Here is a 14,897-nt window from a genome sequence, read left to right on the forward strand (position 1 = left end):
ACCTTCCCTGCCTTATTTCCCAAGCGAAGGTCAAGTTATGCTCCTTCTCTATTAGGTACATCCACATACTGAATCAGAAAATTTCCTTCTACACACTTGACAAATTCCTCTTCATCCAATCCTTTAACACTATGGCAGTTCCAGTCTATGTTTGGAAAGTTAAAATCTCCTCCCATAGTCACCCTATCATTCTTACAGATAACGGAGATCTCCTTAAAAATTTGTTTCTCAATTTCCTGCTGACTATTGGGAGGTCTGTAGTACAATCCCAATAAGGTGATCATCCCTTTCTTATTTCTCAGTTCCAACCAAATAGTTTCCCTGGACATATTCCCAGGAATATCCTCCCCAAGTACAGCCATAATGTTATCCTAATCAAAAACACCACACCCCCTCCTCTCTTGCCCCCTTCCTATTCTTCCTATAGCATCTATACCCTGGAACATTAAGCTGCCGGTCCTGTCCATCCCTGAGCCACGTCTCTGTAATAGCTGGAATATCCCATTCCCATGTTCCCAACTATGCCCTGAGTTCATCTGCCTTACCTGTTAGACTTCTTGCATTGAAATAAATGCAGTTTAATTTATCAGTCCTACCTCATTCTCTGCTTTGCTCCTGCCTGCCCTGTCTGTTTGACTTGCTCCTTTTCATACTTGCACCAGCCTCAGACCGATCCCTTTACTCACTATCTCTCTGGATCCCCCCTTACCAGTTTAAATCCTCTGCGGTGGCTCTAGCAAATCCCTCCACCAGTATATTAGTCCCCTTCCAATTAGGTGCAATCCCTTTTTATATATGTCACTTCAATCCCAGAAGAGATTCCAAAGATCCAAAAATGTAAAGCCTTCTCTGATGCACCAGCTCCTCAGCCACACATTCAGCTGCTCTATTCTCCTATTCCTACCCTCACTATCCCATGGGAGTAATCCAGATATTACTACCCTCAAGGACCCACTTTTTAAATTCCTGCCTAACTTCCTATATGCTCTCCTCAGAATCCGGTCATTTTCTCTTCCTATGTCATTAGTTCCACTGTGTACAACGACCTCCTGCTAGTCCCTTTCCCCTTTGAGAATATTCTGCACCCTCTCCAAGATATCTTTGATCCTGGCTCCAGGGAGACAACACGCCATTCTGATATCTCACTGCCAGCCGCAGAAATGTCTGTCTGTGCATCTGACTAGAGAGTCCCCTATCACAATCAATTGCTTGGACTCTGATTACATTAGAGACAGTCTTGGTACCAGAAACATTGTGCTACATTGCCCTGAGAGTCCCTCACCACTACATTTTTAAAAACAGAATACTTGTTTGAGGTGAGGAAAGCCACAGGAGACTCCTACAGTACCTGCCTCCCTCTCCTACCTTTCCTGGAGATCACCCATCTACCTGACTGTATCTGTGCTTTATGTCTATTCCTGCAACTGCCATCCATCACACCCCCAGCTCCTGTAAATTCCTCATTGCCTCTAACTAGAGAGTCCCCTAACCAATCCAATACAATTTGCAACCAAACTCACTTCTTGCAGACATAATTAATAGTATCATAGAAACTCTCCCTAATTTCCCACATCCAACAGGAAGAGCACTTCACTCTACTAAAGGCCATCTTTGCACCTTAACAATCCACAGACCCAGAAAATAGCAGTCTTACTGCTCTAAAAACACTGATCTAGGCTAGCGTAGTACCTATGTTTTTACATTTTTAAAGTTTAACCAAGACACAGATCTTAATAACAACATGTAATAAAAAAACCTCACTCTACTCACTACTGTAGACAAAAGAAAAACAGTAAGGTTACACTTTAAAAAGCCACTTAGCTGCACCCCTGCTCTGAGCTCCCACACACAGGTTTCTCCAAGGTCAGCTGTGAATTTCGCTGTTTGTTTATTTTTCTTAGAACGAAATTTGAAGTCCAGTGATACTTGAAACCAGACAGCAAAGGCAGTAGCTGTGCAGGTTACTGCTAGGTCAGACAGCTGTGTAAGTTTCTTTCTCCATTTGAATCACTGTCCATGTGGTCACTAACTTTGTCCGTCTTCCTACTTTTTAAAATGCTGTTGTTTTGATCTTTTTCTTTCCCCCCAATGTTCCAAAACAATAGAACAGTAATTACTGCTCCTAGGATTCGAGGAAATCAGCTCCAACACTGAAAATACCTCCAAAAAGTGGCTCTTACTACAGCCACAATTTCTCTCGCCCTCCATCTTGGATTACCCAGAATCCTTTAGTATAGGAACGGTTTAGCGGGTTAAGGGCCAAATGCTGGCAAATGGGACTAGATCAGATTGGGCTATCTGGTCGGCGCAGACGAGTTTTACCAAAGGGTCTGTTTCTGTGCTGTGAGACTCTACGTACCCCCCTCAGTCTCCTCTGCTGTAAGAAAAATAACCTCAGTCTGTCCAATCTCTGTTCATAACTAAACGTCTCCAGCCGAGGCCCATTCAAGTACATCAGGGACTCTTTTGAGACGAGAGATGTGAAAAATACGTGCTTAACCATCTATGTTTGTTCTTACTCAAATCCAGCTGAATGGTAGAATGGGCTCTTCCTGAAAATCTAGTAAAATCCACAGACTGATGGCCAGCAACAGAGAGGCAATTTACTGCATGACCACACCTGATTTGCCTTATTTCTGACAGAATATAAAAAACCCAAATGCGCAGATAATCGGCCTTAATTACAAGCTTATGGCTGCAGAATTAAACAGAGGCCATGTCCGGCTTCTGAGGCAGACACCAGAGATCCTATGACACTCCCAAGATAAGCAGTGCGTTCTTCAGTGTTCTGGCTGATAATTATCCTTCAAACAAAATCATAAAAACTGATTATACAGTCGTAATCCCATTGCTGTTTGTACTGTCTGCAAATTGGCCGCTGCTTCTTCTGTTATAAAAGTGACTGCACTTCAGAAGTGTTTAACTGTAAACTACAGATAGCTGCTAGTCATCAAAGATGCTACAGAAATATAAGTCTTTTCTTCTCACTCAACACTGTCAGTGTCAGATTGCTGTCTGCAAGAGGAAATTGACTACCACATTTCTTGCTTTTATTTTGGTGTGGCTTCTCAGGCTATTTCAAAGCGCAGTTACAGAGCTAGCCACCTTGCAATGTGTCTGGAGTCACTGAGAGACATTAAACAGTGCCTACATTTCAAATGCACTTGACTGGCCAGTAAGCTGATATTTGATGATAGCTGACCTGATTGTGCCCTCACCTTCTGCACGACCTTGCCTCCACTGTTCCCCAGAGAATTCTACAGTCTAACTACCCTCAGAGGAAATATCTCTCCATCTCCATCTTAAATCTTATTTTTAAATGGCACCCCCCTTGTTCTAGGCTCCCTCATAAGAGGAATGATCCTCAGCTTCCACATAGTTAGGAACTCTCACGATCATGCATTTAAGCTAGACCACATGAAAGGTATTACACAAAGGCAATTGTTAATAAAACTTGGAGGCATTGAAAAAGGAAGAAATGAAGTCATTCACTAGTTGAAATACTTGGATTTGGTAACATTCTTACCAGGTGCCAAGTTTGGCAATGCATTTAACTAGATCCACTGGTTTGTCCAGACAGAACTATTGCTTTTGCTAGACAAGCAAATGAATCTTGTACACGCAGAATATGGGCGGGTTCTTATGGCATCTCATGTCTTCTTTGTAGAAACAACCTGCACTTCCCATGGCATTAGTTACATTACAGTACAATGATTGCTGCTGTATTGTTTGCTATTTCATACACAGATCAAGGTGCTACAAAGAGCAAAGGGGATAAATGACCAGTCAGTCTGGGGTGGTACAGTGGTTAGCGCTACTGCCTGAGAGCCCCAGGGACTTGGGTTCAATTCCATTCTCTGGCAACTGTCTGTATGGAGTTTGTACATTCTCCCCACATCTGCATGGGTTGTGTCCAGGTGCTCTGGTTTCTTCCCACAGTCCAAAGATGTGCAGGTTAGGTGGACTGGTCATGGGAAGTACAGGGTTACAGGGTAGGATGGGTCTGGGTGGAATGCTCTTCAGATGGTAGGTGTGGACTCAATGGGCCAAAGGGTCTCCTTCCACACTGTAGGAATTCTATGAATCGGATTGTGGATGATATTAGTTGAGGGAGGAATTGCATAGGAATGGGATCTTGAACGTGCACTTTAATCAGCAGGGCAGACAGACTGGATCATCATGTTAACACCCTATCCACAAGTATACCGCCTGCAGCACTGCAGTAATCTGAAGCATCAACCTAAATGGAGTGGTCTTAAGTCAGGCTTGAGCACACAATATTTCCACTCAGAGGTAAAAATGGCGTCAAAACTGAAACCATATCTAGTTCGCCAACTGCCCAGCATACATCTATTTGTTTTGGATGAAGTTGTTGACGCTGTTAACATGCAATAAGTGAAGGGTTAGTTCAATCAATTCAAATGTTCACTGGTGTTTTGTCTTTATTTCAGGATCTTTGAAACAAAAAATAAAAGTTCCTATTTTCTACTTGAATTCATTTATAAGTGTGTGTTCAAGACGAGGCACAGTATAACGGAAACGGCTCAATGTTCATCAATTTCAAATCTTGGAAGATTTTAATTCCAGTTCATTCAGACACAATATGGGATTCTTCTCAACAGGTTAAAACTTTTTTTTTAAAAAGAAAGATCTTTACCTGTGGAATGATTCCAGGTTGCTCTCATTTTAACACAGAGACTCAACAAACTCATTAGTTTGAGTTATTTGCCAAGATCTTCAGCTTTGGAGTCAGCAGTATTAACTAATTTGATGAGAAGAAAGTTGCTGACAGCAGACGCACACAGCAGACTGAACTGATTGCAGCATCAGGCTGGTTCATGTGCTGTCCACAGACAAGCAGCAGCAATAGTAAACTGTTTAAAGCATTGGGAAGCTGGCATCGCAGGAATCCTTTTTTCTTCACTTTCACAAATGTCTGTCTATATGCAGCAGCAATAAGGGGAAAGGAGACAGGCACTTGTGGGATTGGCAGGTTCTATGTGGCTGTGTGTCACGTTAGCTGGCTGTAGCAGATACAACATATTGCTTTGGGAATCCCAACAACCTCTTTTTATTGCATGCCCTGTTTGAGAACATGTCAGAGGGCTGGCTTTTGCACAGACTGGAAGAGAATTTGGGTTGGAGGCGGGATGGCATCTATCCAACCCGGGTCTTCAAACATAACAGGTGGCCAAACCTGACATTAGTTTACCTGACTCAAAACAAGGGAGGCAATGGCAGACTAGATAAACAACCGTGTGAAACAAAGCTCAACCACCATGGCCCATGTGAAAGATCCAGACCCTCAACAATAAGAGTTTCTCAAAACCTAATGGTTACAAAACTGCAACATAATGAAGCATATGGCAGGAAGTAAATGTTGTGCTATGCACACACTACTGGCAGTCTGTCACATTACTGCAAGGCGCTCCTCCTTTTGGGGAGAGAACACGCAATATATTAAACAGTTCCCCCCCATGTGAAATTCATCTGGGTATTTTGCAACTTAATCACCTTCGTTGCCACACGTAATACAAAAAGGAGAGGTTACACCAATTTATAATATATTCTAAATTTTTGTTGCTCCTGATCAACAGCCAGGATGAGGAGAAAGAGAAGCAATATATTAGAGGCCCTGCTGTTTCCTAGGACTCTCTTTATTGAGGGGGGTACCATTGAAATGGTAGAGCATCTAAGTTGGGATTGCCTGCGAGGAAAAACAAAATGTAAAGATGAGTCTTAATGTTATTGTTTCAGGACACTATACATTACTGATTTGCTTTCTTCAATTGCCACAAAAAGAGATTGAGGCTATAATAGGTACTTTCACAAGTATGTCAATGGGTAGAACTGGTAACTCAGTGTTGTAGTTGGGAGGATGGGCTTGAATGGTTTGCAAAACCCAAGAGGAAATAAGGAAGGATCTTGTGAGGCTGCATTATTGTTCAGTTCAGTTTGCTGTGCGCCCCTAGGGCTCTCCACGGTTTCTGATTACATTTGAAGTATTAAACTCCATTCAGAAATACTGAGCATTCAGAGCAGGACATGGGCTGTTACACGATACAAAATTGTTTTAATCCTTTCCAAACTTCAGCCGCGGAAGCCAAAGAAACCTTTGATGTAGCCGGTGAGGCCTCCTCGTCCTTTCTGCTCCACTTTGTCCTCCAAGGCTGGGAATGTCGCATGGTTGAGAGCCAGGTCAAAAAACAGAGGCTTACAGGGGATTGGCTGGAATTCCGGTGGAAAACGCACCAGATTGGCATGTTTAGTGACCAGAGAGGGATCGATGCGAAACACGTCCAAACATTCACTGAGGGGCTGTGAGAGAAGCAAACTCAAGTTACATCCAGAGCTCTAGCATGCAAAGACACACAGTTTAAACAGTAACCACCAGAGGGACCAGTATCACAACGTGTGAACTGTTGAGATCAACAATCCTGGTAAGTGATCTGGGTTATGTACCAGACTTTAGAATGTCACTTCAGTGCTTTCTAAGACCACATACTTCATGTCCTAGAATTTCTACAGTTTTTAATCCCATTCTCGAATGATGGCGATTCATTAAGTTACAGTTCCACGATGCACGTTAGTAGAACTGCACGCAAAGACGATTGCCTTTTGTGTACCAATTTGACCACGGGTCAGTCCTGTCCTTAAAATGTCCACCCACAGGCAGCCACTGGGAGTAGGATCTTGGTTTGCACTTCTTCACTCTTGCCTTCCTCAGGGACAGTGAAGCCAACCGCAATGCCACAAATCATTCCAAGTTGGGATAAACCGATTCAATGCCGACTGACTGTGGTCTGCATGGCTCACCCAGAGATTTTACCCACTAACAGAGTAATTGAACACATTCCAACACAGTATGGAGATGACACTGATAAAACCTTGTGAAAGGAGAACTTTTCGACATTGAGAGTTATGATCTGGAATGCACCGCCTGAGCGCGTGGTGGAAGCAGTTTTGAAAGCAACTTTGCAAAATGTAATGCTCTTAACTTATCAAATGGGGAAACAAAATACAGAGCAGTGGAGAAACAGTTATGGGGAGGGCTGTGGTGGGATTAATTAAATAACTTTTTCCCCCCAAAGAGTTGGAGGGCATATTGTGCAAAAAGCCCCTCTTGGTGCTGCTCAATTCTAATAAGTGTATGCTAGCAGAAACATGAGGCAAGTCAGCAAGTCCTCAACAGTTGCTTGACACCAAATAGCTTCACTTTGTAGGTTTTTGCATTTTTAACCTAAAGGTCCCACTCTGTTGATAGCCTTCCCCTTAAAACCATAGAACATCTCTTATCATCTTGAATATTCTCATCCTCAGTGAAAAGTGAGCAAGAACAAAGGAACAAAATTAAGACAACTTATATTCTGTCAACATTGCTGCATGCCTCCCTTAGGTCTTCCTGTGGTACCTGGGCTGAATGGACAGGTTACCAGTCAGGCCCCCTGACAGTATCTGATTGATGGGTAGTGATTTGCTCAGACCTTCCTTCCCCTGGGTTGCAGGTTTTCGTTATTACCTATAGAAAGGCAAGACTGGCAAATTCACTGAAGGCAGAATTATTAACACCCAAATTTCCTCTCAAAGCTTCCGAGGGATTAAGGAGGAAAAATGGCAAACTACATTTGTGAAGATATAGTTGATCTCAGTCACAAGGATGGTCAAATTACATTCAGCATCTTAGGCAGATTGGTGCTGGAAGATTCCATTTACAATTAGCAAACCATTTTAGTTGATATTCAGATCTCCCAGACTGGATTTAACCTCCTGTGAAAGGACAAAGTCCTCAGCCTAACATGCAGCAAGTTACTTTACTAAGTACAAGTGGATACAAAATAAAAGCAGCTCAATGATGCACCGAAGGCTGGGAGGACAAGTAGTCAGGCCTAACTTCCACCTGAGACAAGACAAGGTTCACTTTTAGTTTGCAATGAGACTAACAATAGAAGCCTGGATCATTTTAAACAACCTCTAAATAAACTGCTGCTACAGCACACAACACACTCATCCATCATTCAAGTTAGTGGCAGTATATTTCACTTCAAGATGCTCTTCTGTTTATTCCCCATGTCCTTGAATGTTCCTCTTTCTCACGCCACCTTTAAATGAGATCTATGCAATCTACTTCAATCACAATTTGTTACAAAATTCCACACAACAGGCATTCCTCCTGAAGAGTTTTATTTTCCTAAGACATCCTTTAATTCTTGAGTAATACTGATTAAAAAAAAAGGCATGTTGAAAAACTATTCAGCCTGCACTCATTAGGACAATACATAAGAAATACCGAAGTAAAAAGAAAACAACATTGTATATACGAGAAGGAAGTGCTGATAGATAGATCAGTAGATCTGTTAAAATTTTAAACCAAGGTTGACAAAACTTAGCAGTTAACTGTCATTAGTCATCAATGGACGTATTCTCCATGACACACTTTTATTAATAAGTCAATTAGACAAAGAATCAGCATTCTTCTCACACAGTATAAATGACATCTTCCTTTACATTATTAATCCTTGAGAACTGAACCAATGAGTGAAACACAAAGCTGTGCCAATAATGTATGTTTTTCAACAATACTTGAATTCTGTACTAGCAGGGGATTCTTGTGATGATCTTGAAATTTATGTTCTAATTAACAAAAAACTCTCATTGTAACTCTTCATAATTTTAGCAATCCCAAAGGAACCACAACAGAAATTCACTGAGCAGTTATCTACACGTAGCAGCAATGCTTCCCTGTGACGATCACAACTTCAACAGTCTTAAGTTGGGGACATATTCTGCCAAACATTTGACACAGTTAATTTGATTGAACAATTATAGTGATTTACAATTTTGTTTGCGCTCATTCTTTCTAACAATTTGTTTGGATTTGAAGATGTGATACAATTTCCTCTAGTGAGATCTGCCACGAGAATCTGGGAAACCCTTACCTTGTTGTCTTTGACTTGAAGCTGTGACACCATCTCGGAGACATCCTCGTTGTCTACGGAAGGTGGTTATGAAGAAAATAATTGAATTTCATAAACAATTTACAATTCCTCCACCCACAATGGACAGTAACAAAGTTATCCATGTCTAAATATCCTCTATTCTTTCAGAGAACATGGGCATTACTGCTAAGGCCAGCATTTCTTGCCCACTCTTAATTATCACTGAACTGAATGAATTGCTTGGTCATTTCACAGAGCAGTTAGAGTTGATCACGTTGTTAGAAGTCTGGAATCACACACAGGCCAGACCAGGTATGAATGCCCAAGTTACCTCCCCAAAGGGCATCAGCGAACCAGATGGATTTTTACAAGAATCAATGATAGTTGTCATGGTCACCATTACCAAGGGTAGCTCTATATTCTTGATTTATTTGAATTTAAAACCCACCATGGTGGGTTATGGCAAGATGGCAGCAGGGTAAGATGCTCCAGTTGGAGCTCCTCTGCTCCCCAGTTCCTTTTCTTATTTTTTTTGCCTCCACTTTTGCAGTATTTTTTTTCTTCCTGCTTCCTCCCACCAACCCAACCTTTTAACTACCCCTAAGTGGAGAAAGGAGTCAAGGGAGATGAGTCATGACCAGAGACCAGGCTGGTGGTGCCATTAAATGGTAGCCACTGTAAGAACATTTCACTGCACTCCCATACTGGAGTACAAGTGACAATAAAGGATATTCTATTCTATTCGAACCCAAGTTTAGCCTGGGCTTCTGGATAACCGTCCAACATTACCACTCTACCACCATCTCTCCAATTACCTTCAACCTGTGCCATCAGATTCTCAATCCTTCCACCAACAGGAACTGGTTTTCCCATCTATTTTATCCAGACAGATTTTTAATATCTCAATCAAATCTCTTTTCTCCAAAAACAACAGTCCTAACTTCTCCAAACTACATATCTGATTTTCCTCAGCCCTGGAACCATTCTTATGATCTTTTCTGCCCTCACTCTCTAATCCCTTCACATCTTTACAGAACAGTGATGCCCAGAATTGCTTGTGTCACGCTAGTTGGGGAAAGGGAGCAAACCAATGATTTTCACAGATGTAACATACATTCCTTGCTTTTGTAATACATGTTCCTACCAAAGAATCCCAAGAGGTCATATACTTTACAATCCACACACTCAACCTGCTCTACCACCCTCATTTACATACATATGCATTAAGGTCCTCTACTCCTACACCCCCTTTACAATTTTACCCTTTATCTTGTATTTCTTTTTGTAGTGCCTACCAAAAAAGACACTTCATAAATCTCGATATTATATTTTTTCTACTACTTCTGCATCCATTTCACCAACCTAGGTCCTTTCAAAATTCTATATTAGTTTATAATTCACAATGGTTCCAGTTTTGCATGATCTGTAGATTTTTAAATTGGGCCTTGTACACCAAGATTCAAGTCATTAAATACATCTAGTGGAAGAAGGATCCTAATGCTGACCACTAGGGAGCACCAATATAAGGCTTCCTTTATCCATATTGCTACTGTTCCTTTTATTCCATGAACTGTAACTTTACTGTGCAAATATGCAAAGAGTAGTTAGCCAGCCAAGCCACACAAAGTACAGACAGTGACACTGTTGCAGTACCTTCTGCTGCTGGGTAGCTAGTACCCATCAGTACAGAGAAGGGAAATATTATTCTTTCACAGAGATCAAATTACCCTCTCTGTTAAATAAAGGAATCCCATTACTCTTATCAACAAAAAGCAAAGACTTTCCGATACACACACTACAAATAAGCCCACTATCTCTTCATTACACACACACACACTTAAACAACCTCCCATCATATGCACCATTAAAGTAGTAAGATGCCTCAGTGTTTCAGATAAGTGATTAAGGACCAGAAGTTGACACTGATTTGCATAACGGGATCTTAGGACAGCTGATTAAAACTTGGTCAAAAAGAGAGCTTTAAGTGTCTTAAAGGGAGAAAGAGGCAGAAAAGCAGAGACATTTAGTCAGGGAATTCCAGAGCTTTGGGATAGGAACTGAAGACATGGCCACCATTGGTGAAGGGAAGATGTGCAATCGGTCTGAACTGGCAGCGCAGAAGTCTCAGCAATTTAAAGACTCAAAGGTTACAGAGATAGGGAGGGATTTAAAAACAAGAATGAGTACCTTCAAATTGTTGGGCTGTTGGACTTGGGGATTTGACGTAGATCAACAAGCACAGGTGATGAATAACAGAACTCGATATGAATTAAGATAGCAATAGCAGAGCTTGGTATGAGCTCAAGTTTATGGAGAGGGCAAGGGGAGAGATTAGCTACAACACCATTGGAACAGAAAGGTCTGAGGGTAACAACAGAATGAATGAGATTTTCAGCTGAACTAGTGTACTCACCTAAAATAGCAGCTGCCTGTACCGAGTACTTCTCAGCATTGACACGTGCAACCAGGTCCTTCATATCAGGCAGATCCTGCAAAGAAGTAACATTATATTAACCAAATGATTCTGTACCAGTGGTCAGGAGTTAATTTTGTGGTGTTCGTATAATTTTTTTCTCAACTGTTTCAAAACAGTTCTCATAAGCATAGTTTTTGTACTGTAATGCAGACACTGTATTTGCACACAGTTGCATGATCAGAAATTATGCTTACCGGCACTGGATTCAATTGTATGTTTCATCATCTAATTCAGAGAGATATTAAATTTGGAGATCATATTATCTCATAGTTTTGTATGATTGTATTTTGCCAAGTTTCCTTGCTTCATGTTTCAATCAAAACTGTCATAGGAGAAAATTTTGCAATGATTTCATAAAAACATCTTCAGGTAAGATATTTTAAATAAAAGTTTGAAGGGCAAGTTCGGCCTCCTGACTAGCCCCAAGCTGCCTTACTTAAGCAGCCGTTTCAAGAAAGGGCACCATTTATCAAAACCACAACACTGAGTTTCCTGTCACTAAATAACCATATTCATGTAGGAGCTTTGAGAATGAATCTCAGTAACCTAATCGACCATGGTAGGCATCACAATGGAGCCTGTTCATATCTGTATCTAACATCCACAAGCCTAAAAGAGATCACAGGATAGCCATCAGAAATGATAAACTGGCTGATTTACACATACCTTCCCGAGGGAATAAAAACCACTTCAAAATCAGTGTGCCAGTAGAAGGGTTTGTAGGGGACAGGGCCTGACTGAGAAATTCTACTCTCTAAGGTACGCTATACACTGATGCATCAGGCTAGTCGCACCTGACATTTCAAAAGGCTTCTTTAATAAACTGTCTGTATGGAGTTTCTTTCGTTACTCAACACTCTATATAGATTTGACAAACATAATGCAATCCCAGGAAAGAATACGTTATTCCCAAATTTTAGATACCATCAACCAAAAGTTGTGATTAGACTGGAAGTTTTGCAATGTTAGCAACTGATGAGATACAGAAAGAAAGTTACATTATCAACAACTTCATTCAAGGTGAAGGTGGTATAAAGTAATAACTGCTTAGACTAACTTAGGGTAACGCTAAATAGACAAAGCTTAGGAAGAATATGGTGACAAGTGGATAAGATAACAGGAGAACTTCTTTAGGTTTCCTTCTATCCTTAAGATTCACTAAAGCAGTTCATAGTCAGTTACTTTTGAAGGGCAAATGTTATTGTTTTAAAGGAAAATGTAGCAGCTGACTTGTGCCTAAGATCCCAGAGAAGTAAATGAGAGAACAGAAGAAATGGCTTGGTGACGCAAATAGCCCTTTCTCAAAGGTGACATCAGCTTGCATGGAATTTCCGTCTTCGTTTGATAACTCATTTAGTCTATTCAACAATATGGGGGCCCAGGGAAAATAGCAAAGGAAAAAGTATGAACTGTCTGATGTCCCCAACATATGTATTTAGATATCTTGAATCAGCCAGTGGAAGCAAGGTTCAAAATAACTGCATTATTTATGGTCCTTTTGCCATTGTTTATAATCTATAAACACTTAAATGACAAAATGTAGCATCTAGAACACAATACCTGTAAATCGTTTGTAAATTTTAAGGTCTGAGTTTGTGCCTCAGAGGTGTATTTAAGGACCCGCTCATACAGGACCAGGGCCTCACTCCACTTCTTTACAAGTACATAGGACTGGGCAATGAAGAAGCACCTGGAAAAGAGAGGACACTGAGACCAATGCAGATAAAACCCTTTCCCAGACCACAACATATTGTGCAATTCTGAGGTACACCAAGAAACAAACAAATGGACAACTCTGATTCAAAAGCTCCTGATGACCTCAAACTGCTTTAGTTTCTGACATAGCAGTGTCTGGGGGAGTCACTTCAGTGAAAATAATTTGAACTTATGAAGCATCATGGCTTGACACTAACGCCATTAGTTTGAAACTCACTAATTTATGTAGATTAATCAGCGAGTGTACACAAGGAGATTCCACAAACGGCAATCAGGTTTTTCAGCCACAAAAGCAGTTTCCAGCATCTGGAGTACTTTGAAATTCTGAAGATTGCTCTGAACAGGTCAGTTCTGAAGAAGAGTTTAAAAGCTGTTTTGGTTGATTGGCCAGGGCACTGCACTCATCTGCCCTTTCCTGAATCCCTCCACTCCCCACCTTTTTGGCAAAATCCCCAAGTGTCCAATCTCTCATATGCATTTGCTTGACGTAGCTACGGTTTAATCCCTCATTCAAAAGATGATCCTGCCAACAATGCAGCACTCCCTCAGGAGTGGACTAATGCCTGCTAATGGAGTGGGCTTGAACACACAACCTTCCGACTGGTACTATCAGTGGAGCCTAGCAGATACCAGACAGTTCTGGCTCTGACATTTCTAATGTAGCAGCGCAAGTCGACCAGACTTGCCAGGGTCTCCGATGAGAACTAGTTATATCGGCTGCTTTTCTTCTCGCTGCCTGTAAATTCTGTTGGAATTGGCAGAAGACAGCATTCTGATGGAAATAGACTAAAATCAAATTTACAAACAGCCTATTTCCAATTTTGTTTTGAAGTTCTGAAGTTCTTTGGCATAACACCCAAATGACCCTCCCACTTTACAGCAGCAAGGTGCCTCTGGTAATTCCCTAGCTCACTGGTGACAGATATCTGGGGAATGCTGACAGTGGGGCAGCTGCTTAGTCCTATCCATGAATGGGACCCCACCCTGAGATTTGGGGTGAGGTCACAGCAGACCAACAGTTTGAAGCCTCACCTACCCTGTCATACTTAGTGGCAGGATGGTACCGCAGTTTAAATTAGAGCCAGAGTCAACTTTATTTGCTATTCACCTGGGAGCGTTTATTCTCTAGGCGGGGCTGCCAAGCGAGAATATTGCTTGTTTAATTTAAATCCACCTTTGTTCCACGATACATTTTAAAATGATCTTTAATGATTTACTCTAATGTTGGCTCACTACATGCCATTACGCAGACAAGACTGAAAGAGCTAGATATTTTCTAATCAACTTGTTCAGAGACTTTATTATACATCTCTAGAGCAGGTGGGGCTTGAACCCAAGCCTCCTGGCTCAGAGACAGGGACACTGCCACTGCTTTACAATCACACCTAGTGACTAAAATGGCTTGTTAAATTTAACCCACCTGTTCAGGCATCTTATGACGCATATCTGAGGCAAGTGGGACTTGAACCCAGGCCGTTTAGCTTTGGAACAAGGACCCCCGCCATTGCACAAGAGTCCTCTGTAATCAATAATTTTCCTAATTTCTCTCTTTTCACAGAGACATCATCTCTGGAGCAGGTGGGACTGGGACCTGGGTGTGCTGGTTCAGAGGTAGGGATACTACCACTGCATCACTACAGTCCCTCGTGACTAATAGGGCTACATAAGGCCTGGCTACAGACTACAGTGAGCTATAAACAGATTCAATTACCTCACCATAAATAAAGTGCACTGTGGAAGCCACAGTCCACGGACAATAGCCCCCGAGG

General features: G+C 41.5%; 1 protein-coding gene across 1 annotated transcript in view; it reads right to left on the reverse strand.

Annotated features, from left to right (window-relative positions):
• Positions 1–4,554: 4,554 nt before the first annotated feature.
• srp68 (signal recognition particle 68) overlaps positions 4,555–14,897 on the reverse strand; it is a 42,935-nt gene continuing 32,592 nt past the window's right edge. The window contains exons 9-12 of the mRNA XM_048611141.1: positions 12,973–13,102; positions 11,350–11,425; positions 8,937–8,989; positions 4,555–6,318 (exon numbers count right to left, since the gene is read on the reverse strand). Coding sequence (XP_048467098.1) covers positions 6,091–6,318; positions 8,937–8,989; positions 11,350–11,425; positions 12,973–13,102 — 487 coding nt within the window. The 3' untranslated portion in view covers positions 4,555–6,090. The remainder of the gene's footprint in view (positions 6,319–8,936; positions 8,990–11,349; positions 11,426–12,972; positions 13,103–14,897) is intronic.

This window comes from Rhincodon typus, chromosome 23 (assembly GCF_021869965.1).
Source record: "Rhincodon typus isolate 14 chromosome 23, sRhiTyp1.1, whole genome shotgun sequence".
In the NCBI taxonomy this organism is placed as follows: Eukaryota; Metazoa; Chordata; class Chondrichthyes; order Orectolobiformes; family Rhincodontidae; genus Rhincodon; species Rhincodon typus.